At 38.3% G+C, this 25179-nt stretch overlaps 1 protein-coding gene across 23 annotated transcripts in view; it reads right to left on the reverse strand.

Moving 5' to 3' along the window:
• The window catches only part of TRPM3 (transient receptor potential cation channel subfamily M member 3), an 846268-nt gene that overhangs the window by 487791 nt on the left and 333298 nt on the right, over positions 1 to 25179 (reverse strand). For 20 of the 23 annotated variants that reach the window (XR_012072024.1, XR_012072026.1, XR_012072025.1 and 17 more), the window contains exon 1: positions 10629 to 10805. The exons of 1 other annotated variant lie outside the window; for it this stretch is intronic. Coding sequence is in view for 6 of the 22 variants with exons in the window: in XM_031677181.2 (XP_031533041.1) it covers positions 10629 to 10805 (177 nt within the window). In the remaining 16 variants the exon portion in view is untranslated. Of the gene's footprint in view, positions 1 to 10628; positions 10806 to 17395; positions 17446 to 25179 lie in introns of those variants that run through there. 2 more of the 23 variants (XR_012072016.1, XM_072959581.1) reach the window with 1 other exon arrangement.

The following is a 25179-nucleotide window of genomic DNA, read 5'->3' on the forward strand; positions in this document are numbered from 1 at the left end:
TTGAGCCTCTTTTACAAGGCACTAATATCATTCATAAGAGTTCCAACCCTCTTGACTTAAGTACCTCTTGAATGCTCCACCTACTAATACCATCACCTTCCTGGATTAGGATTTCAACATGTGAATTTTCAACATATAAACATTCACCCCGCAGCACAGTGTTCACAAATAAGGTTAACAGGGACACAACTACAATCCTTTGTTATGCTGTTATTGTGTGTGGCTGCTTTCTCAAGCTATAGTGACAGAACTGAAGAATTGTGACAGACAGGATAACTATATGACCCACAAGCCACTTTACAATCTGGACTTTTATAGAAAAAGTTTGCCAACCCTTATCTAACCCAATCTTGTCATTCTATAGAGAAGAAAACTGGGCATTGAAAGATAAAACTATTTATTCTAGATAACTTAGCTAGGATAGTAATTAATCAGAATTAGAGCTAAAATCTAGTTTTTCTGTCTATTTGATCACGCTGAATTTAATGACTGAAAATTAGCTTTAATTACACTCATCTTTAAATTGAATTATGTAGCCTCCTTGTGCTAATTACTAGATTTATCTCAGAATCTTTGATCATTCACGAGCTAACATTATACAAAAAATTCATCTTAAAGTAAAATATTTTCTTCATTTATTCACTGAAATGATCTTTATATTGTATTATTCTTAAATAGCTCTAAGTAGAAGTTACCGTAGGATAAAATAACAGTAAAACTTAAATATTTTGCTTAGTACATCAATCAAATGACATATGCTCTGCCTGTAATTCATAAAGCAGTAATATATGGAAATTCAAACACTTTCAGACAAATTGGCCACATCCAAATTTTCTTACCAGAGATGATTGACAATAAGATGAGAAAATAATTCCTTAGTCTTTCTATGTTTAGTGAATAGAACTTGACCAGTTAATTTCCCAAATGTAAGCTAAATTTCAGTCTTTCATACAATGAAAAAGAAAGTGTGTCTAAAGTTAAAGCATCCTCTTTACATCACTAGAACATCTCCGTTGGGTTTCCAGTGATATCAATTACCTACCCACTCCTTAAAATACCCATCTTTAAGAGGAAATGTTTAAAGCAGTGCTTCTCAACTGGGGATGATTTTGCCCCCCTCCCCCAAAGGATATTTGGCAATGTCTGGAGACATTTTTGGTTGTCACTCAGAGATAACTAAAACTCCTATTTGATACCATCTATCTATGATACCCGATACAGTTAAATAACCTAATGCTAATAGGAAAACAAATCCTAAGCCACATTTCCCTTTAAATGGAAATGACAAAATACTTCAATAATTGTGTCTACATAATTATCTCCAGACATTAGCCAAAGGCATATTTAAAGGATAAAGCAAGAATAAACCAGCAAGTTAACAGTGTAGTTTTTCTTCTAATAGTACTTCCTCTAATTCACAGTGTAACCCAGATAGTATTATTGAAAGTATTAAAGTCTCTTAGATCACTAAATTAAGGAATGCCCTTTCTCCACCATAAGTAGTAGATGTGGTGATTTCAATCTCTCACTTTCGCTTTCAGTAAATATTTTCAAAGCAGACATCTGGTGCTACCTACTTAGTTTCTTCCTTGAGTACATATTTTATTCTGCATCACTTTTACTGAGTACTAATTATTGGTTCAATTCCTTAACTAATCTTCCAATTTGGAGAACGTATGAAGTATGTCAACTCAAGCTCAAAGTATCCTTTAATTAGACAAAAGTGCCAAGACCCTATAATATCATTTTGCTCCTCTAAGCAGCAGCTTCCGAGCACTGCATCAAAAGAAGTTATCCCTTTTATCCAACATTTTCCTATTCAAGTGTAATTCAACTAGCACGCAATTATCCTATGCCCTCTGCCAAATGCTGCACATTTGAAACTGTCTAAGATGTGGTTCCCAAATTTAAGAAGATCTTAAGGTAAAAGAGCAAATAATACTATCACATGCTAAAAGCAAAGACAGAAATACCCACTGACTTTTATAAACATGTGTAAAAAAAGAGCCTAATCTAGTTTTGGAGATTTTTCCTGAATTCATTCGACTCACTTAAATTGAGTAGTAAAGTATGAGTGAGGTGAAGAACGTGTGGTTCAGATTTTTCAGGCAATGGAAACAGCTTTTGCAAAAAGCCCAGCTAAAAATTTCATGATTTGAGAAAGGGAAAAACAAAGTATGAAGGCAGAGAAGTAGGCAGAGGACAGATCAGTGAGGGTCTTATACATCATATCAAGGAATTTAGTATTTTATTCTCCAAGAAAAGGAGAACTCCTGAAGAATGTCCAACATGGCAGTATCCTGGTCTTACCTGCATTTTAAGTGGACCATTCTGGTGGCTGTGGGAAGGACCAATTTGAAGCAGACAGCTGTAGTATTTTGGGCCCAAGAAAAGGAGAAACTGGTCTTGGGAACTAAGAATATATAGAAGGGGGTGGATCAGAGACTTATTTTTGAGAAACCCTGGCAGAACTGATTGGCTAATTACAAAGGGGATGAGAAGAAACAAAGCAAAAGTTTTGCAGTTTGGGCAACCCGGTGAATGGATGATTCAAGTAACTGGGAGAAAGAATAGAGGAAAAGGACCAGATGTGAGGGAGCTTGCTTATTTCAGCAATAGCTGGAGGATTAGAGCAGAAGTTAGACTTATTGCTTGTTCCTTTCTGCAGCCTTTCTGCCTCCAACCAGGTAAGTGTACTATCTCTTAAAGGAAACAAGAAGGAAGTTAATATGTCATCTTTTCTTCTAATCCAGGATACCACCTATCAACTACACATTCCTAGCACCTAAGGCAGCTTTCCTACAGGCAGGGAGGGATACATTTGAGGTTGGATATTAACAGACACATGTTACTATATATAAAATAAACTACAAGGACCTACTGTATAGCACAGGGAACTATATTCAACTTCTTGTAATAACATATAAAGAATATAAAAGAATCTAAAAAGAAAAAAAAATGTATAACTAAATCACTCTGCTGTAACCTAAAACGAATATTGTAAATCAACTACACTTCAATAAAAAAAATTTTTTTTTAAAAAGAAACAACTGTGAAAGTCATTCAGTGCTCTGTGAGCATGAGGACTTTCAAGATGTGGAAATGTTACAAGTCTTTATAAATTTATATACAGATATAGTGGGTGCTCAAAATTTCACAATAAAAATCAGATAGTAAAGTGTCATTTTAATGAGCCAACCTCTCTTTACTACAGTGTCACCCTTTAGAAGAGAGATTCTCAAATGTTACAGAGCATAAGGTTCACCTGGGTTTACTTGTTAAAATGCAGATTCTCAAGGTCCTCCCAGGAGTTTATCTTAATAGGTTTGGGTGGAATTCTGGGAAACTGATTCTGTAAGAGGCAGCCTTGGACCACACTTTGAGAAACACTACTTCAAGAGCTCATTTGGTGGATAAATCTTGCTCTGAGTAAAGCAATTAGTATATAAAATGTTGCTGTCAATAGATTTTTAAACAATAGAATCCTTCCCACCTTCCTCCCTCCCTCTCTCTTTCCCTTCATCCATCCATCTATCCATCTATTTCTCATCTACTCGTGTATCACCTATCTATCATCTATCAGCTATCTGTCTATCTCTCTATTAAACCTTGGGATTATTTGGGGAAAAAGGAGCAAAACTTATCAGTGTTATCCCTAAATTGCAGCTTCTATGTATGTGTCTCTGAAAAGGGAAGTGAGTAAGAGTCACTGGCTGGAGCAAAATTCCCAAATGTCTTTAAACATAAATTTTATGTATGATAAATGTAAAACTTAAATGTCCCCCTCTTAGAGATTTTAGAGTGTGCCACTGCCTCACTCGAGCCTTTAGAGCATCGTATCTTTCTCACATGCTCAGGAGCTAAGAAAATTACGTTCAGCTCAATTTTCCATATTTAATACTAGGCATCATTTTTTAAAAATTCAAGTACAAAGTTAATTTTAATTTTGAATGTGCTTTTTCAAATAAAAGCCCTGGATATTCTCTTGCTCCCCCCACCCCCACCCCCATCCAAAATCTCTTCCTTAGTTTTTGAAGGATGTAGGAAAAGCAGACAGGGAGCAAGGGTGGGGGTATCTCTACTATTGTATGCATCAGTTATGGATGCTTTGGCCCTGCCTCCCCAGGTGAACTGCTCACTGCTCACTACTCACTTAGTACTATCACATACTACTGGAGTCTAAAGGACATGCGCATGAGGGAGTACTGCAGTTCCAAGTGCCATTATAGAAGAAGCTGAAAGGAGGCATACGCAAGATACTTCAGAATCCTGACCATGGACACTATCTTTGGAGCTCTGGTTCACAATCATATTGCTTATAAATTCAGTAAGATAGAAAAACCAAAATCGTATGTCATATGCTTGGAACAAATCATGAAAATAACACTCACAGAAATACCAAATAGAGAAAAAATAAAAATAGGGACAAACATTCCTTCACTTTATGAAGTTATATCATCTACAAACCAAAACAGGGCACCTGAACTCAACTGACTTCTCTAGCTAAATGATCTTTCATGATTAAAAATTTTGAAAACTCATGAATTCATGAACTGTTTATTTAAAATCTTTTGCTCCCACTGTTGACTAACACTGAATCTGTTCTGCCCAGGTACTGGCAAAAGGGAGAGAGGGCATTTCATTGAGTTTCCCTCCAGTTCAGCTGAATCTATGGCAGTTTCTTTCAATGGGTGGTCCTCCTAAGAGCTGTTTCCATCAGAATTACTGGGAGAGCTTGTTAAAATGCCAATTCCTGGGCCCATGACCTACCTACTGAGTCAGCATCCACCATCCACTCCGGGGTGGGTGGAGGGGTGTTGAGCTTGAATATATGCTTTGCTCACCAGCTTCCCAAGTGACTCCTAAGCATTCTTAAGATTTCATATATCATTCCCATGTTTGCTCACTCATTTATTCTTCAATAAACACTTACTGAATACCTTTTTTGTGAGCCACAGTCTTTAACACTCTTTTTCATGTTAGCTAATGGAAAAGGAGAAAGGATATGATCTAGTCGTCCGTAGATGAGCTTGGAGCCAGTTGAGGATACACCAAGAGATGGAGAGAAGGCGAGGATGGAAAGTGACTGCTGGAGAGGCAGTGCTCTCTCACTCTGCAGGAAGTCATCTACAAGGAAGACAGACCTTGTCCCTTGAGGCAGACCTTGCCCAATTTTACTGTAACCTCACAAGTCAATCCCAGAGCCAGACGACCCTGAGCTTGGACATCCCAGCTATGTCCTCCCTCATTTTGCGGTGACCACTCACTTTCGTTATTTACTCCACAATAGACGGCATCAGAAGACAGAGCTCTCCAGAGAGACAAGAGGGTTTTTTTTTTGCCTCAGGAATTTCCTTCAGGCTGCCCAAGGAACATTTCACAAAGAGGCAAATCACATGGTCACTGTTCAGCAGTCTGAGTTGAAGCCACCATTTGAAACACACCAGACAGATTTTGTCTCTCCTGGGTTTTAGTTGGGGCACATTTGCTTTTCTTCTTCTTTTTCTCGTTTTCTTAAAGGGAATCTGCAGCTGGCATGCTAAGATGGAAAGACCGAAGTTTCTTTATTAGCAGCCCTTAAAATTCTGCCTAACAACACAGTGTGTTTTTCTAAAAGCAATTTATTCTTCAAGTTTCCCATCTTTAAGGCACTTACTAGAATTGGTCCATAATGAGTTTCCTGACGTCACTCGCCACCATTCAGGAACATGTCTGGATATAATAGGTGTATGTTTCCCCTCTTGCTGTGGAAACTTAACTGCTATTCACTAGCATGTGGTTCCTGGCTGAGCAAAAACTCTTGTTATACTCTATCTACCATGTAAAGATTCAGAATTTTAGATGTGAAAGGGATACCTTGAAAATAATAAATTTAAAACACAAATTGAAATGAATCTCAACATAATTGTTTGCTAAGAGTCTGAGAACACCAAAGGGAAACCAGTTTCTGGAACGTCTGGCGTCAACTATAGAAGACAGATCCAACTTACGTTAACATTAGGATCTTGCTGTGCTTCAGGGACAATGTAATGTAACAGACGTTGGTTACCACTACATGAAATTGCAGAGGTAGAAAACATGGGTACTTAGGCAGAATTTGTGAGCTGACAGCCTAACTTGATCACTGCTCTTTCAATTATTTCCTTTGTGTTATACCTGGTTCACCTTCATTAGTCCCTCTTTGGATAGTAGCATAAATGAGAAAAAAAGGAACTGAAACTCTGAGCTTTTGGACAAGATATCAAAAAACTGGGAGTTTACTATGCATTGTTTTATAAGAAGGCAGGGTGTAAGAACAAAAACACAATCTAAGCAAATGAGAAGTGATCTTACTGATTTTGTATCATCTACATAAAAGAGTTCAGCTATCAGGCATTCACTGGGACTCATACTCATCAACATGAAATTATACTCCTTACTTCTGTCTCAGTCCCACTAGAATCAATAATTGACACACCTTTTCTAGCTCACCAAAGGAGAACCACCAAGTGAGAAGTTCTGTCCCTCCTTCTCAGGACCTCTATTTTCAGCCACTGGAACCACCATCACTGGGGCCATCGGACAGTAAAGACTGAAACTCCAAAGATATCCTAGGACCCTTCCTCTACCACAGCTAATCAATACAGCAAGGCCCTGTTTATTTCACCTCTTTTTACTACTGCCTTAGCCCAGGTCCTCATCAATTCTTCAGGCCTCAAATTTAATCTCTCAGCTCCCAATCCCACCATCTCTCACCCATTCTAGACACTACAGCCAAAGCAATCTATTTAATACATGAATCTAGTGGTCACCTTGCTGCTAGGTAGACCCCTTTCATGGCACTCCCTAGTTTTCAGGATAACTATCAAATGCCTTAGCTTAGCAGACAAGGCCCTCTATTATCTAAACCTTACGACTGTTCTAGTCCTCCTTCCATTTTAATATCCAACCCAGTTTAACTACTTTTAGCCTCAACAGACTATGTTCTTCCATGCCCACAGAGCATGGCAGCCTTTACCACATGGAATTGTAGCACTGAATCTAAGTCAACCCAAGACCTAAACTCTTCATTTTTAAAGAGAAGGATACCAAGTTATAGAGAGGTTAAGTAACTTCCCCAAGGTCACACAGGTGGTTAGAAACACAATGAAATTAGGACCCAGTGTTTAGGCCTAACTATCCAAAATATGATTTCTTTCACCTCTTTCAGACATCGCTCAAAGTGGTAAAATCATACTTTCTCTGAAAATCCTAAAATGATACTGATTGTTTGGTCTTCATTAAGGAAGTATCTTATACATGTGCACCCAAAGCCTGTTACAAGAGCAGAGCTTCCCTCTTCCCCAATGCAACCCATTTTTCAGAAGCCTTCCCTTTATTAAGTCCACCAAGATTTCAATACAAAGAAAGCTCTCTGTTCTAAAATTAATCTTCAAATTCAACAGAAGTTACCCAAATAAAATCTCCCAAATAAAACAAAGGCAGAAACAGTCTTGATAATGAACATAAAATATGCTAAGAACATTCTGTCACTGAAATAAATTTGACTTTTTGTGATTAATAGTAAGATGAAATCTTGAAACACGTAAGAATAAAGCAAATGATAACTGTAAAGAAATAGTTTGGAAAAGGTCCCATTTGAAATGTACCCTTTTGAAAACAGCCTCTGTCTTTTGGCTATCCTCATCGTGTGTCTATCCAAAAATTCATTTTCAAATGGTATTTCCAAATGCAATCCCAAATTCAAAATGTGAGCTGGCTGACATATTCAAAATTTTCTCCAAGATGGACAAAACCACAAATGAGATGTTTTCAGAAGAAATAATAAGTATTTTATAACATTCATTGGGTTTAATTCATGCTTCAGAGGCTGGCCTTTCCCTTCTAATTCTTTAGTATCCTGTATCTATTAGGAAATGGGAGATACAGGAAACAGGATTATGAAGCCATTTTTAAACATTAGCATGGTCCTGAAGACAGTCAGCAAGGAGACACACATTTTCAAGGAAAGGATACGGAGGAAAATTGGCTGGAGCTCAATCCATCAGAAGCAGTGAGTGATCTGAGTTTAGTTAAATCTCATCATGCCATCACGCCCTACACTGCATTTACTGACAAGTCAGGGCTGGAAGGGGCACAGCACATCAGAAATATGCTCGGAAGAGGAAGAAAAATTACCTGTTGAATAGGAAAATTGGGTTTATTAGCTTAAAATTTCAATGGACTCTGGAGAATCCATCCATTATATTAACATGGTGGTGGTAGTGTGAGGGAGACGGAGTAAGAGATTTGGGGGGTGGCGGCGGGAAGAAAAGAGCAGAAAGTAAGGAAAGAACAGTAAGGATTACTGTGATTAAATATTTAATTTACAAACTAAACCAGGTAGAACACTGACCAAAAGATGCAAATGATTACTCAGCAACTACCATTTTCCTTGAAATGTAAAAGCAGGGCAAGAAATCATGGGGCAAAATCATGGCAAAGCAAAGACTAGACAGCCACAATCCAGAGGGGGAAAAATTACATGGCATTCATATGCAGAGTGTTGATAATTACATTAACTCATACAAAAGCAGTTTTCGTTTCTTTTTAAGTATTGCTGAAAGAATTTGGTAGTATTGTTTTTTGTTGTTGTTGTTGTTGTTTTTGAGTTTGAAATGTGCTCAATATCTGAAGTCTCCCAGGATAGGTACGAGCTTGCAAAAATACAGATGTCATTTGGAAAGAAAGTTCTCTAGTAAAACACATCCTATCTTTCAGATATTGAGAGAATTGGAAGGATACTCATTAATGCATTTTGTTAGATGAATAGTTACAAAGCACCAAGTTTGTAAAGGATGGTAGGACTGAGCTGTATGCCAACTATGGTGTTGGTGTAGTACTGACAACGGCTGCTGGTATAGAGCATGGACAGTACTTTCAGTTAAAAAAGATGAAAGCTCTTTTAAAAATTAGTAATCTACCACAAATAGGTACTTTGCTGCTGGTTTTGTGACTAGCAAATGATAAGTAACATTTTTCTATTTAAAAAATGAGAGAATGAATAAAAATATATTGAAGGTGGTATACACACACCTGTTTAAAAAAATCATTATGTTAATTAAAAAGCCTTATTTGGGGGTAAAGTCAGTAAGTGGTTTAACTGAAAAATGTTTCCTGTTGCACATGGTATTGCTGGAGTCAACGTTCTCAGTCACAGTAAGGTTTGCCAAGACATTCTTCGCCCCAGACCCTCGATTCAGGAGTGATTTTGGAGGAAAATTTATATTCATTTGTTAGTTCCCTGACCTCATTCTTTTTTATGCCCTATCACACATATTGTTCCAATACGGCAAAGCAGTTACATCCAAGGAAGCATTTCTCCCACTTTCCACTCCCAAACCTGCTTTTCCTCCAAAATACTCTCTTAGGGAAGCAAACCACCGCCATAACAACAATATGGTGGGTGTTTGAACAGGATGTGGGGGTAGCCTTTGTGAAAGTGAATCTCAGCTAGTATTGGTTGAACAGGGTAAGGAAAACTTAGACAAAGTGATACTCTGTTGTAAGAAGCCACTTAGCTGTACAGAACTAATTGTCCACATCAAACTTGACCCAACCAGAACACAGCCTCGGGAAAAAAAAGGTTGCAAGTGTAATTTATTCAGGGTTAATTTATTAATCCTCCATTGTGACACTGGGCTCAATGTCCAGTGCTCACTAAATCACAAAATCATACTAATATGGAAAAGAGAATTAAGAACTTCACCTTGCTTTTTTAACTTCAGATGGATGTGGGATATCCAGAGATAACGTACTTTTCCCAAATAAGTGTTACCACATCCTCTTTTCTGAGGAAAAATATTTGTTTTCTACATCTTTTAAATTTTACTTGTATTTCCTTCCCTACAAGGCAGATGATGAAGAGAATTATTATGAAGTTGTGGGGACTTTCTCAGTATGTTTGATGTCTTTGCTTCTAGAAAGAGGAGTGCTGCAGACACCAGGTAGCATCCTAGCTCAGGTGTAGTGCCATTCTTTTGTGTAACTCGGAGCTGGAGAGAAAGCTCCAGGCACACGTTCAGTACATATTTAACAATACTTTCCTTCTCCTGACTTCACTTCAGAGACTAAAATTATCATGCTTTTTTTCAAAACAAGTATACCCAAAAAAGTCACAATCTGACAAGGGTTCATTCTTTGTCTTTACCTGAGAGACTACCTAAGGACACAGGGCTTTTTAAATAATGAGGAGAATCCTTTGTTCTCTCAGGTTCCATTTAAAGGGAAACTGGGTCGAAGGGCTTCCCCAGGGAGGGAAAAGAATCCAGGAGCTAAACACATGGGAGTAAGAGATTTCACTCCCACTACTGTTCCCACCCTCCCAAAGAAGTTAATTAATTCTATTTTAGGGACGTTTGGGGGTGGGGAGCACTCAGGCAGTCCATTCTCTGCGACCATAATCTCATTCTCAAACGTGGCTCAGACCATCCTCCCTCTCTGACACCATGGGGTGAGGGGCGTTGAGAACCTCTCTCCAACCACCAGCAACAGAGCCAGGACTGCACACATCTGTGCTCCCCAAAAGGTGTGTCCCAGCCTAGAGCAAAGTTGGGCGTTTAGACCTGAAAAGCACAATGAGAGCCATTCAAAGCAGCAAGTTACAGTACCTTAAGAAGTCTGACAGATGGGAGAAAGGCTGCGTGGCACAGCTTCCGGATGGTCCAATTTAGGGGTCGAGGAGCATCAGTTTGATTCATGACCCCTTCCAAATTCCACCAGGAAAACCAGAAACCGCAAACCTGAGCAGCGCCTAGAAAATAAACGGTCCCCCACGGCCCTGGCATCCCATGGTCATCTCCACACCTGCAAATTCCATCAGGGCAGAGGCTTCCTGCAACTTGGGAGACTAGTCAAGTGGCGTTGCCTGAGCCACTGAACCTTCTTAAGAAAGCCACCTCCCCTCTCCCTGCAGCCGTGCTCATGCATACCAAATGTGGCTGAATGGAGGCACACTGCCTGCTGCTTCGGGGAGGGGATGCACGGTTTTGAAGGAGAGGGACAGCCTGCACGGAACAGCCTGTGGTCGGAGTCAGAGCAGCCTGCTCGGAATGCGCGCTCCCTCTCCTGCTCTCCTCCCAGTAAACGCAGGTCAGGCATTGGGGGAAAACCCGGGCCATTTGCTCTGCTCACTTGGTTTGAGGGGGAGCCAGGAGGAGAGCAAAAGGGAACATCAATAAAGCCAGAATGGGGAACTTGCACTTTCTGGTACAAAGCATCTTTGAGGGGCTGGAAACTGGCACAGGGGGAGGGGCTAGGACACAGAGGGAGAAGGGATGCCTCCGAATGATTAGATAAACACTTCACTTTTGATTTATGTGACATAAGAAATTGAGAGCTATTGTAAAATGGATCTCTAGTAAAAGGGATCTCTGTTGTGTTCTGGGTTTTTATTAACCGTGATTGACGGTCCTCACCCCGATATACACATTATATTAGATAATAGGAGGCAGACGGCACAGAGAGGAGCAAACTAACACATACTGGGAGCGGTGAGTTATTCCTTTCATAGAAAGCAGTGTAAACTCAGATATGTTTGGCTTACCTTTTAGAAATGACAGTTTCGAAATAGGAGAGCTACTTGATACTCGATCTACAACAAAAGTTTAACCCTTAAGGTGCCACATGGAAGCCTTTCTATAAAAGATGGGAGTTTCCTGAATTGGAGATACCCACCCCCATCATTTTCTAACAACAGCTTTAAGAGAGAGTTGCTGTGTTGGCATGAATAGTCTTTAGGGCTCCTGTGGTGAGAAAGAATAAAGGGGAACTTTTCCATTTGAAGGCAGAAATTAGATAATTTCACTTAGAATAGTGAAGTTCCAGTGGTTGGGAAGAGGAAGGAGTACCTGTCACAACCCCCACACGACTCCCCTGTCCCCCAGGAATCACACTTTGTGAGTGCAACTGACTGACTGCTGCCCAGAAGCCCCACATCCTTAAAAAGCAGTGCCATCTTACTTATTTTTCCTCTTTATGTCCCTCCCTATGACTACACTGCTTTTCAATTTCTAATTAACTGGAAGAGAATGGCAAATTCCAGCATCATGACTATTATGCATTCTGAAGCAGAATCGGGGGAGGTGACAGCAGATGTGATACACTGGGACCCTGTTGTAGTTCAGAATTTGGAAAAACATGGAATCCTCCCTGGGGTGTAATAAATACCTGACACACTGCATTACAGCCGTTTCCCTCGCAATGGTCCTATGCGACAGATCTAAGGACACTACTACAGAAAATCTAGTCCACTTGTAGAATCCTGACTGCTGACTTCCCTCGTGTAATAAAATCCATGTGTCTGATCACCTTCTCTTAACTAGTATCACTTTAATAAACCCCACACACAACTGGTTAATTGTAGGTCACCATTTTACTTCCACAATAGATTAAAGGTGGCTTAAAATTGTAACAGTTAAAAGTCTATGTCAGGCACTGTGCTTGGCACTAAATGCATTACATAAGATCATGTCAACAAGAACACTGTGTAGTACATGCTACTGTCATATCCACATTTCACGGATTGAGCAGCTGAAGTCTTGAGAAATTAGTAATAAATCTGAATTACATAACTAATATGACTGGAATTTAGATTGACACTGGTCTACAAGACTATAGATAACCTTCCTCTTTTCTCCAACTTCTTTCATCATTAAGGGAGCCACAGCCATAAAGTCACTGCCTCAGTTTTCTGGTGATTTAATCTTACATAGGAGTTGAGCTACAAGACCATGAAGAAGAAATGCTTGGCATTTGTTTCCGATTATTTCTTTGGTTTGATGTCAAAGCAGTAAATACCATGAATTCTGGAATCAGGCTGCATGGTTCAAATTCTAACTCTGCCCCTGGCCTTGGGCAATTTACCCACTTACTCTGTGCCTTAGAGTTCCCATCTGTAAAATGGAGGTAAAAATGAAATCACACACCTAGGGCTGTGAAGACTAAGTGAACTAAGATATCAGTGAAGCACTCAGAACAGCGCCTGGCACACACTGAGTCCCTTATACCATCTTTCAGGCAGCATGTGCTGATGTTAAGGTGGGAACCCGCTGCTGAGTTCCATTAAGAATGCACAAGTGTACATACTTTTAGTACCAGATAATGAAGTCAAGCTAGATAGATTAAAATAAATGGGGTAAAGAGAAAGGTGGGAGACTATGAGGACAGTGTGGGTTTCCTTGTGCTACACTGAAGAGCAGCATTCATCAGACTGCAAGATGTCGCCTTTAGTTAGGCTACAAGGCACCAGCCTCCCTAAGCTATTAAATGCTATTAAGTGGTTGGTTCCCTTGAGGCTCCGTGAAAATGCTGAAGCACTGCAGCCGCCTCTCGCCTGCCTCTCACTGATCCATACTGTTCAGGACCCCATAAAAATGACAGCATCATTCTGAAAACACACAGCCTTTGATCCTCCTAGCCCCTTTAATTTTTACTGAATAACTTTGGTCAAAGAGAATAGTTAGGAACTTTGGAATAGGGAAGGAGGAGGATTCACAGCCCTCTCTAATGGCAATTAGAGGAGTGAGCACAAAACCTCCAGAGAATTGGAGACTACACCGCAAAAGAAGTAAAGATCAAAGAAGAATGACAGTGCATGAAAGGAAGTTTTTCTTCCATTGTTGGAATAGCGTGGGCCAGAATTGTTTGCTATCACAGCATCTCAAGCAAGGTTTTCAGGACCCTGCCTTGCTTCAAGAAATGATATTTTCACATGGGATGATGCCTCCCCAGGTTTCAGAGAGGAGTCTAATGAGGAAAGAGCAGAGAGAAGCAAGCCCAGCCCCAGACTTTAGCATATCATAAATCCAAAATGCTTGTTTACCAATTTTATGAACGTGGGTGTTTACAAATCTACAGAATAAATTCTAACAGACTTAAATGCCTGACATCACCACATTAGCTTTCAGTATTCCCCAAAATAACAAATCCAGCACATCAAATCTCTGCACTCCGACGGCTGCCTTTGACCAAACAAATTTTCTCCCCTACTGTGTAAGCCCACTTCCCACTGATTATCCTTGTGTTTTATTTCCTGTGTTAATGATGCCAAATTTAAGAATCATGGTAAGATTTGAGCTATCTCAATGCTGACAATGAGCCGCAGTACAGACAGGCTATATTCCTTGCTTTTGAAAACCATGCTCCTTCTCCTTAAAAAAATCATGGCACCCTCAGTGTCACATTGCACCACTTTGCAAAATGTCTTCCTTTATATCCCTTAAATATACAAGGGGCTGACCCATGAAAACCTAAGAAAGCAGAAAGGAAATGTCAACAGCATCCGGGTAAGTCAGAGTGTTCCAAATCCGCTGAAATATGTTTTCCATACCCAACACTTAAAAAACTGCTCAACGAAATTTTTTACAATGTTATTTTAACAATGAAATTCAGATGCCTGGAAATTAATTGAACAGATATTTTGAGGCCCTATCAGTTAACGTAGTATACATAGTACAGAAGGATTATAGCCAAGCATCCAACGGAAATAAGAGGACCCAGCCCAAGGGTAGGTCTTTTTTGACAGCTTCATTTGCTTCAATATTTTATAGTTTCAATATCAACATCCTGCTTGTTGTGTCTGATAGTTCACCCTCTTTATCAAAAAATCATTCATGGCAATTTACCATTTTTATCCAAAAACCCCCATGTTTTCCTCTTTCTTCCCTTTCACCACACTCAAACACAGCCATAAAATTTTTAGGAATTTTGGATCCTTCTACAATATTTTCTTAAGTATTAAATCTCTTTATAGATTTCATTGATACAGAACAGTTCTTAACTTAGTCCCAAATATACATTCTCCAAATACATGAAATAATTTGTTTTCTACCCTTAAGGTATTTTCCCCTTTTAGCATCTTTTATAGATAATAGATTCTAAAAGACATTAAAATCTATTAAAATACAGGACACACTGTATACAGTGAAAAGATCGCAAAGTGCAAATAGTGGTCTACTCCACTTCCCCCCAACACTGGGATCTCTCCCCAGTTTCCCTGAGTGTGGTCCCCCTTGGCATGACACCTATAGTGACAGGGAGCAGGTGAGTTTCTGAGGCAGCCCATCCATGGCTGGACAGCTCTAGCTGACAGAAAGTACTTCCCAGGACTAAGAGAAAATGTGCCTCCGTGGAACTTCCCAGCTGAGTTTCACTTCCAGAGAATGCTCTCTAAATGTATACAGACAGGCAACAAGCTCCACTTAGACCTCCTCTTCTCCATACGGGACATCTCGGAGCTTTATTCTCCACAAGATGGAGTGTTGCTCTGTAAAAACCTTCTTCATGGTTAGAGTCAATATTATGTTATAGGGCACTTTAAATATGATGGTGTCTAATATGCTTAAGTTCCTGGAATTCTCATAAAGGTCCTGTAGGGTGCTTTGAGGGCAAACTCACTAATAATTTAATTTAGTTTCTTTAAAATTTTTTTCTTCATGAATTAGCTTACTCGATATACAGTTTAAGTAACAGCTGACTTCCTCTCTAAGTGAAGTGTGCCACACGGAACCTCTGTTGCAAAGTGACCTCCATTGTATCTGAAATGCATGTAATTTCCTCATTTTTCTCTTGTGGCATTATTATTATTATTTTTCCATTGAAGTATACCTGATGTACAATATTATGTTACAGGTATACAAAATAGTGATTCACAATTTTAAAGGTTATACTCCATTTATAAGTTATTATAAACTATTGGCGTTATTTCCCGTGTTGTACAATATATTCTTGTAGCTTATTTTATACATAATAGTTGGTATCTATTATGCCTCTCCCTATATTGCCCCTCTGCTTTCCCTCTCCCCACTGGTAATTTCCTCTTTTTGCCCCTGACTCATAAGGGAGGTAGTGGTAAGCCCTGGGAATGGGAAGCAATGGAAAATCCATGCTTGCGTCTAGATATGTGGAGGGACTGGGCATCTGTGCTTCCTTCTCCTTCTCTTTATTTGCTAGCTTTGAAGTAACATTCAATTCAAAATCAAGTTCCACCAGTTACAACTGTGTAGCCCTGAGCAAATTAACCTCCAGGGTTTTTGTTTCATGTAAAATGGGGTCTACAATAGTTTCCACCTCAAGGATTTTATGAAGATTAAAAGCAATTGGCACATTTAAATGCAATAATGATGAATGACGATGATGATTGTTATCTCTTTCACTGACACCACTGGCATAGTGCTTAAGAGCATAGGCTGTGCATCCAACGGCCTGGATTTGAACCACAGTTTTACCATTTCATACAGCTTTGGGAAGTTTCTTAACCTCATTATGCTTTAGTTTCCTTATCTGCAACTTGGGGATAATAATACTGCCCATGTCAAAGGAATACTGTCAAATTAACTAATATGGGCAGAGTCCTCAAAAGAGAAACCAGCACACGGTAAAAGCTCAAAAATATTAATAATTGATTATTAACAATATAGAGTCATATGCGCTGTGCCTCCCAAAGCTGCTGCTCTAGGAAAAGCAAAGCAAAACACCTTCATTTCCTCCTTTGTTTCTTCCAGTAGGAAGACAAGCTGCAGAGAACATAGAAGAGAACCACACCTGGCACTGCTTACTGCCTTCCTCTCTGCAGCTGGGAAGGGATCACATATTCCACTAACAGAGTGCAAAGTTTTAATATATAAAATGTTTCAGTTGGCAAACATTAAGGTATATAAGCAGCTTCTGTCTTACCAGAAATAGAAATTCTACATATACGAATACACAGAAAAGTGTAATAAATATTCAAAGGCCAAGGACTAACATACATCCTCATTCAAGCTTTGAAACCCTAACACTTTCATTCACAAAGAGTATTATTATTTTTTGTATGATTCTGGAAGTACTGAGTCCCTGGAGGCTTGTTAAAAATACAGGAATTTGAGATGTGCATTTCTAAACCGCTTAATACTTGCATTCTTTTAATATCTGCAATGCTATTCATTATTGCAGATGTCCTCCATTCTGAGCCTAGATCCCCTCCCCTACACATGTACCTGTGCACTATATACACACTGCACATAGGTGTTTTAGATACTTTCCCATTGTGAAAACCATAAATCTGGCCAACTTGGTAAAACAAACAAACCTGTAAATAAATACCTTTTGGAAGGGGGATTAAAGCAGTGAATCTCCAATCACTGCTTGAATAAATTGTGTGAATTGGAGGGAAGCTCAATATTTCCTTGCTAGCAGTGCAGCACAAGTCAGATCTTTTGACTAATGGATGCTAAAATGAGATAACAGTTCAAGTTCAAGTCTCACATATACCTTTTCAAACACCATCTGACTCCCACCCATGAGAGAAGAGAGACAGCCCACACGCATACCCCACCTTGTGCATCACGGCTTCTGACATTAATGGCTAGCACTGAGTTGAACCATAAGGTCTGCTCACCTGGGAAACAGAGACGTGCTGTGATCTGGAAAATCCTCAAAGCGGTAGATCTGCACAATAGAAGATTTTAACAAAGAAAGCTAATGAAAACCATACTTGTAATCTATTTTTGCCAGCCTTCTATAAAATGTATCACTGTTGATATTTATTCTTGTAGCATATTTTTAACAACCATGAGCCTTTCATTTTTATTTTAACTAATACCAGTGACAGGGATTACATGATTTTAGTTTTTGAGAGGGACTGGTCTAGTTTTTGTTATGTTTTCTTACGAGGCAACATGAAATCAAAGCAAGCAATATGGGTTTTGAAATCAAGGAGAACTGGGTTTGAATTCACATTAAGTCACTGGGCACTTTATATAATTTTATAAATCCTCATCTTTAAAATAAACACAGTAAGGGGGGAGGGTACAGCTCAGGGGCAGAGTGCCTGCTTAGCCTGCACAAGGTCCTGGGTTCAACTGCCAGTACCTCCATTAAAATAAATGAGTCAATAAATAAACCTAATTACCTACCCCCAAAATAAAAACAAAAACAAAAACATAAAATAAAGCAAATATTAAAAAATAAACAGTAGCTAATTATAATAATGCTAAGATGATGACTGACAACTTTGAGCACTTACTATACGCTAAAGTGTGCTAAGCCTTCTAAGTGGATAGCTCATTTAGTTTTCACAACAAACCTATGAAATTTGCAGCATATTATCCTCATATTACAGTTGAGGAAACAGTCTCAGGGAGTTATGGGCTCAGAAAAGTTAAGAAACTTGCAGTAGGTCACAGGGCTAGTAAATGCACCTGAATCCAGGTCTATCTGATTCTATAATCTGTACATCTGATCCTGTAATCTGAGCTCTTAGCCACTACAATATGCTGCTTCTAACTAAAAACAAACAGCTTGATATAAATTTTTGGTTGCATTCCAAAAGGAAGGTAGTATTTGATCACAGACACAATGTGAAAACGGAAAAAGTAACTTAGTGGATCTAACTGTACCATCAGAATCCTGCAGAGCCCCGAAGGACCAATGGCTTTAGGTTTCTTGTGTTTTTATTGCTGATGTCCACATCCCTTCCCTACTCTCCAGTTCCATCTGGCTGGGGCAGCCTGTCCTGAGCCAGAAGCTCAGGCCTCTCTGCTGAGACAAGAATTTGTCCTTCTTCGTTTGGTATGCCCCATATACAACACAAAGCCTGGGACATAGTATTTGTTAAGTGGAAAATTGATTATTTCCTAAGGATTCACATGATCCTTGCAAATGTGGGGTAAGTTCTTTAATACTCATTTAACTCTCATTACTATCCTACTTTTATCCCCACCTGCATATTCTAGATGAGAAAATTGAGGCACAGAAAGGCTTGTTCAAGTTCAGAGCCATGGTTTTAATTCAAATATAAACTCCTGAGATATTGTATGTTATATAATATAGAAATTTAAAATAAAATCTATTTTAAGACAGTTGAATTAGTTCTAGATACTTTAGTTATATATCTTATAAAACCATTATCTATCATTCCTTAAGTATTCCTAGTAAGTATGTAGAATATTGTAACAGTAAGTTTCAATCACACAAAAAGTATACATGGCCAGAAAACCTGATAACTATCATAGTAAGTAAATACCAAAAGTATCTGCACAATCATACAAAATTATGGTGATTATTCAAGGTTACTTGACCTTCATATGAAATGTACAAAGCATGTGAGGAGAGAACAAAATAATATCAAAACTCTATCTGAAGCTCTAACTGAAGCTGTTAAGCTAGAAAATTAAGGTAGCAAAGAAAAATTTGATTTACAATAGCTTTTAAATTGACTAATAAATCAGATTCCAACTGCCATTATTCTAAATCTAGCCAAAGTCAACCACAGGAGCCTAAACAATTCAGGCGCTAGCATGGGGTATCTTGTTGACTGTATGGGACCCCCAGCTGTCCCTGGGAAGCCTTCCCCCATAAGGAAGTAGAGAGATGATAACAGAGAAAAGAACTATAATGTTCTATAGTAGCTGAAATTATCTCAAAGAGAAAATCCTAATAAATTATTGTTTTAGAAAATAATAGGTAGATAAAGCTTTAATATGTGTATTTTTTTCCTTGCATTTTCATTAAATTCTTTGCAAATAAACTGTTGGTTACAGATCAGATGAGAGAATGATCCGTTCAATTTTATGAAAACACTCAGGATTAAAATAGACCAAGACAATCCCAAGCGCTGAAGCATCTAGTTCTCCACAGAGAGTTAGGACAAAACTCACATTTCCTCATCTCGGTCTGTAACGTTGTGACTGACTGGACGCTGCTTAACTCCCCAGCTTCAACCATGGACCTTTTCGTACTCACCAAGCTTCAGCCACATTGATTTTTTTTTTTTCGTTCCTGTATTTTGTGTCACAGGGTATTTACATATGGTGTTTCTTCTTCTCCTAATACTCCTATCTCCAGCTCTTCCCAAGATGAGCTTCTTCCCATGCTTCAAGTATCAGTTTAAGAATAACCTTCCTAGAAAATCTTTTCTTGATCTCTCTAGCCCTACTTCATCACCCTTTGCAGGTTTTTGTTTGAATTCTTTTTACTCTTATCAGAATTTGTATTTAATGGTTGGTTTATTTTTTTGTCTCTATTTCCTACTTGAATGTAATTCCTAAGAGTTGTAATTCAATTATCAACTATATCCCAGGTCCTACAGAATGTCTAGAATATGATGGAAATTCAATCAAAATTTGGTGACTACAGAATGAGTAACTGATGAGTAAATGACCTAGACATGTTTGTTGTATCTTTTTTTAAAAAAGTCATTTAAAGTTATCTCATGGTACCTAGTACTTACCTGCAAACTGGTTTGAAAACTTATTGGTTTTTTAATACCTTTTTGTTTCCCCAAATCTTATCTCCATTCCCTTGAAAAGACTAAGAATTACTTATTTATCAAAAATTAATTTTAAAAAAGGATATTCTCATACTGTAACCTGCTAGTAGAGATCAAGTTCTAAATACAGAAGGATTTGGAAAAGAAAATGAAAAGAGGAAAAAGGGGGAGTATAGATACCAGAACTTAATAACTCTTGCTAAAGAATTCAGTAATTTACCATTTGTGACAGTTTGGTTCATTCTCAAACATCTCCCATGATGGCAGTTTTTTAGGACTTAACTTAGTGTCAGAATATACCTTTATGAGGGCAATTCTATTTTATATACATAAAGGCACATCTGCTTTAGAAAGGGATAGGAATGCTGACCTACACATCAGCAATAATAATCAGAATCACAATAATAATTAAAACAAAAATTGATGCTCATGCCTCACAAAGTGGTTTAACAAGCATATTCTAATTTGTTACCCACAATGATGCTGAAGTATGGGTAAGGAAAAGGTTATTGTTAACCTCATTTTATAGATGAGCAAACTGAGAACCAGAAAATGTAGATGACTTACACAGACTCTCCAGCCTCCACATCTCTTGTACTTTTCATTATACCCCATGGCCTCTTCACTCCCGAGTTAATTCTCAGAGTGAACCATATACTGAGTATTCTCTCAAAATACAATCTTTAGAACAAAAAAAATGGCATGCATAGCAGCATGGATCTCAAAATTATATATGAATTCTAGACAGTACAAAGTATTAGTGACAGAAAGCAGAACAGTGGGTTGCCAGGAATTGTTTGAGGATGGCATTAACTGCAAAGGGACATGAGGAACTTTTTAGGGTGATGAAAATGTTCTGTATCTTGAATGTAATGGGAGTTACTCAACTGTATATAATTGCTGAAATTCATCAAACTATTCAATTAGTGAATTTCTGTATGTAAAAAAGCAGGGGAATATATCTTTATTGTCTTGCCCTGAGTATAAAAAAGAACTTTTCAATATAGGAAAAATTTTAATTCATAGGAGTATAAAAAAATTAAAATGCCTATAATTTGAATACCCACAAATAATTATTGTGATTTTGGAAATTTTATCAAATATTTTGGAAATTACACTTTATGTATAACTTAATATGATGATCAGATCATAAATTGATCTCCATGTTATTGAATATTCTTAGAAACTGTAATATTAAATGGGTATATAGAATTTTCTTTACTGCAAGAGATAATTAGCCTAGTTCCATTTTTATTGTTTTAATTATACTATTTGTGGATAAACTTGATCATAAATTATTGTGCACATCTCTGATCATTTCCTTAAGATACAATTTAGGCTGAAGGATAATTGGTTCATAAGTGATGAATGTTTTTTCAGGCTCTTGATAGCTCTTGATAGGTATTTCCAAATTGCTATCCGGAAAAATGTACCATTTTATTTGCCCCTCAGCAATATATAAAAATGTCCCTATTACTGAATAATAGATAAAACCAGGCATATCATTAATTTTAATTAACTTTTGGCCAAGTTGATCACAGAAAAAGAAATGTACCATGCATTCATTGGGTAACTTATAAAGCTCCATTTTTCCTGTGGCCATTTGTAATTCTTCTATTTAACTGCTTATTCTTTATAATAGAGTTTTGTTTTTCCTATTAACCCTTAACAGCTCTTTTTTTTACTAAGGGTATTAACCCACTGTCATATGAGTTGTTAGTATTTTTACAGTTTTCCACTTGTCTTTTAATATTGTTTATGTTCTTTTTGTTACTTATAAAAATTTTCTAACATTTATACATTCAACTCTGTACAGTCATTTCCTTTGCAGCTCCCACCATACATGTTATGTGCTAAAGGAAGGTCAACCCCAACCCAAGCTCAGATAAGTACTCACTTACATATTTTTATAGCTGTTTTATGGTCAGTTAGCAGCTCCTAACACCATCTTTGGTCCAATCTCCTTCCTCTGTGATCTCATTATTTTGCCAACTATCTAAAAAAGTCTGTGGGTGTGTGCGTGCGCGTGGGTGTGTATGTGTGTGTAGGCACACATGTCTCTCTCAATTTCTCTCCCTCTCTTTTTCTCATTATATTTTAAATATTTTGACTAAAATTTCTTTTCTGATACTTAACCAAACTGCAATCCTATATTACTCTTTTTATTAGAGGCCCATCCAAATGGTGTGATAAAATTCTTTAAACAGCAACTGTGAATACAGGGATCTTCTGTTCTATGGTATAATCCACAATCTGTTCTACATGAAGCCTATTGCTTCCTATTTTCAAATATTATTAAGGCTTCTTTTCTTTCTCACAATTACTATCTCCACAGAGTGAAGGATGCAAATGCTGTGAAATCTCTATCATCTCAGTCTCTGACAGATGCAATTGTGCAGATTCAATGTTGCTGTGATCTCTGCCACAAAAAGGACTGGTTAAAGCAATGAATGAATTGAATGCTATCTTCCTGGCTGAATACATGTCACATAGATTCTGAGTTTGCCGGAACTTAAGCCACTGAAGACTTTGAGGATCTGAGTCAACACCTTGAACTAAGCTCTTTGGACTGGTAGCCAGAAAATAGAGAATGTCTGTTTCTAAGAACTGTCAACCTGGCAGCAAATCATTGGGGGAAAATCCAATTTGAAAACTCACTAAACCCTCACAACAGGAAAGATGGGCAACAGGCAAACAGACAAAGAAAGTCAACAAAAGGAGCTCATCATAACACAACCTTACAGTAACACAACTAAATCAGAAAATTCTGTAATTATCAATTATGATAATTTTCAGCACCCCTGAATTATGTTACTGACTCCTTAAGCATTCACCTGGAGCCAAAACTTATTTTTGAACCTGTAAGGTCATCTTCTGTTGGTATCATTGGCATCTTTCCTATTCATTGGACAGGAAATTCTCAGTCGCTCTTCAGCTTCCTACCCACCCTCCTTTCAACACAAACTCTGCCATCTGTCCCCTCCAGTTCTGATGGAGGGTAGAGAGATGGGCAAGAAGCAGAAGGCACAGAGACATGACTACATAGAATGGGAGTACTATGGAAGCCAAGGCAGCTGGCTTCTTCTCTAGGCGGTACCACCAAGTAGCAGTGTGAACTTCGTGAGGGCACCTCCTTTCTCTGGGCCTTGGGATCATGGTATAAAACAAGAGTGAGGTTGAGGCTCTGGTGAGTTCTTTCTGGAGCTAGTATGTTAGATTTTAATACTAATTCCTTCCTACATTGTTTCCAACAATTTCCATAAGCATTTTCAGCATTACCTGTTTTGAATAAAAAGTGAATACTGCCTAACACTTACTACAGGGTCTGTGGAACAGGACAGCCTAACAGGCTAACTCACCCAGAGCCACATGGAATCACAGATCTAACTGGAGAGTTTTATCCTACAGTAGTTTATGCTGTGAAACATCTGGGCCAGATAAACCTCCGTATATGCTTATCTTCAAGCAAAAAGGAAAAACATCAGCAAATTTAGATCTGCCTTATTTTTTCTCAGTAAAATATAGTCAAATTTCAAGATATCAGTTGCCAAGGAAATACATAAGTATCTGTCTCTAGGTCTAGAGTTTGTTTGGTGCCACACTTGCAACCTGACCCCAAATTTAAGTTTTAGAAAATTTATGAAGACACCATTTAAAACTGATTTAATTAAACTTGACTGACTCACTGAACAGATCTGTTAATCCAACCAACCCCTCTGACTATTTCCTATGTGCCCAGAACTATGTCAGGTGCCAAGGATACTAAAAGATTAATATATAATCCACACGATGGAACACATAAGAACATAACTTGAGAAAACGAGAAGTTTACATAGCATGGAAGGTGCTAGACTAGAGACAAGATTGGACAAAGAGGGCCTCCTAGACAAGCGAAAAATACAAATTTTTTGCCTAGTGGCTCAAGAAGGGATAATCCTTTAAACCTTACTATCATGAGAATGATTTAAGATTGCTGGGTCCAGCCTCTCCTCCACAGCCCTGAGTCATTCAGCTCTTAACACCAAATGTGAATACTCCATCTGGTAACACAGAAGTGTCACAGATACCTAGACTGATATTCCTGAGAAGGTAGTTTGGCTCTAGGACCATCTTGTGATTGGATTCTACTCCCTGGGGATGTTTACTCTTCAACCCTACTTACTTTTCAATCAATTCTTCCCAATCACACATCTTAGTCTTCTTGAGAGGAGCTCTACTAAGTGTAATATCTTCCTCCTTAGGACATTTCTAGTGGTATTATGAATGTCTAAGGAAATCAGATGCCCATTATAGAATAGGGGCTAGGTAGGTCCTCCCAGGTTTGCTCCTTAGTGCAGATCTAGATAGAGATATGCACTAAATGCTAAAGGGAGCACAGGAGAGGGAGCCTCTGTGGATGACCTCTTAGTCTAGAGCATAGACAGAAATCCAACTGCTGAGCAGTTTCTGGTAGCACAAGAATTTGGCCACAGAAATGAGAAAAAGGCACTCTAGATAGTAAGAACAGCCCTGGTAAAGGTGAAGAAGTGAAAGGACCCATGGTACATTTTGAAGATGGGAAGTTTTAATTTTTTTTGTTCATTTATTTTGGGGGAGAGTAATTGGGTATATTGATTGATTTTTAGAGGAGGTACTGGGGATTGAACCCAGGAAACTCATGCATGCTAAGCATGTGCTCTACCAGTTGAGCTATACTCACCCCCACTGAAGACAAGAAGTTTTGTGTAAGCAAAACAATAGGCTGGCAGTTTGAACCAAAATATTTGAACTGTATTATTAAAGTGGACGGGGTGGGGGAGGTCTTGAGGTTTTGTGATCAGGATTGTGTTTTACAAAATGACTCTAGTATCTATAGAAAACAGATCAGAGTTGGGCAAAACTAGAGGAAGGAAAGCAAACCTTGTCAATTATTG

The sequence above is a fragment of the Vicugna pacos genome, chromosome 4 (assembly GCF_048564905.1).
Source record: "Vicugna pacos chromosome 4, VicPac4, whole genome shotgun sequence".
Lineage (NCBI taxonomy): Eukaryota > Metazoa > Chordata > Mammalia > Artiodactyla > Camelidae > Vicugna > Vicugna pacos.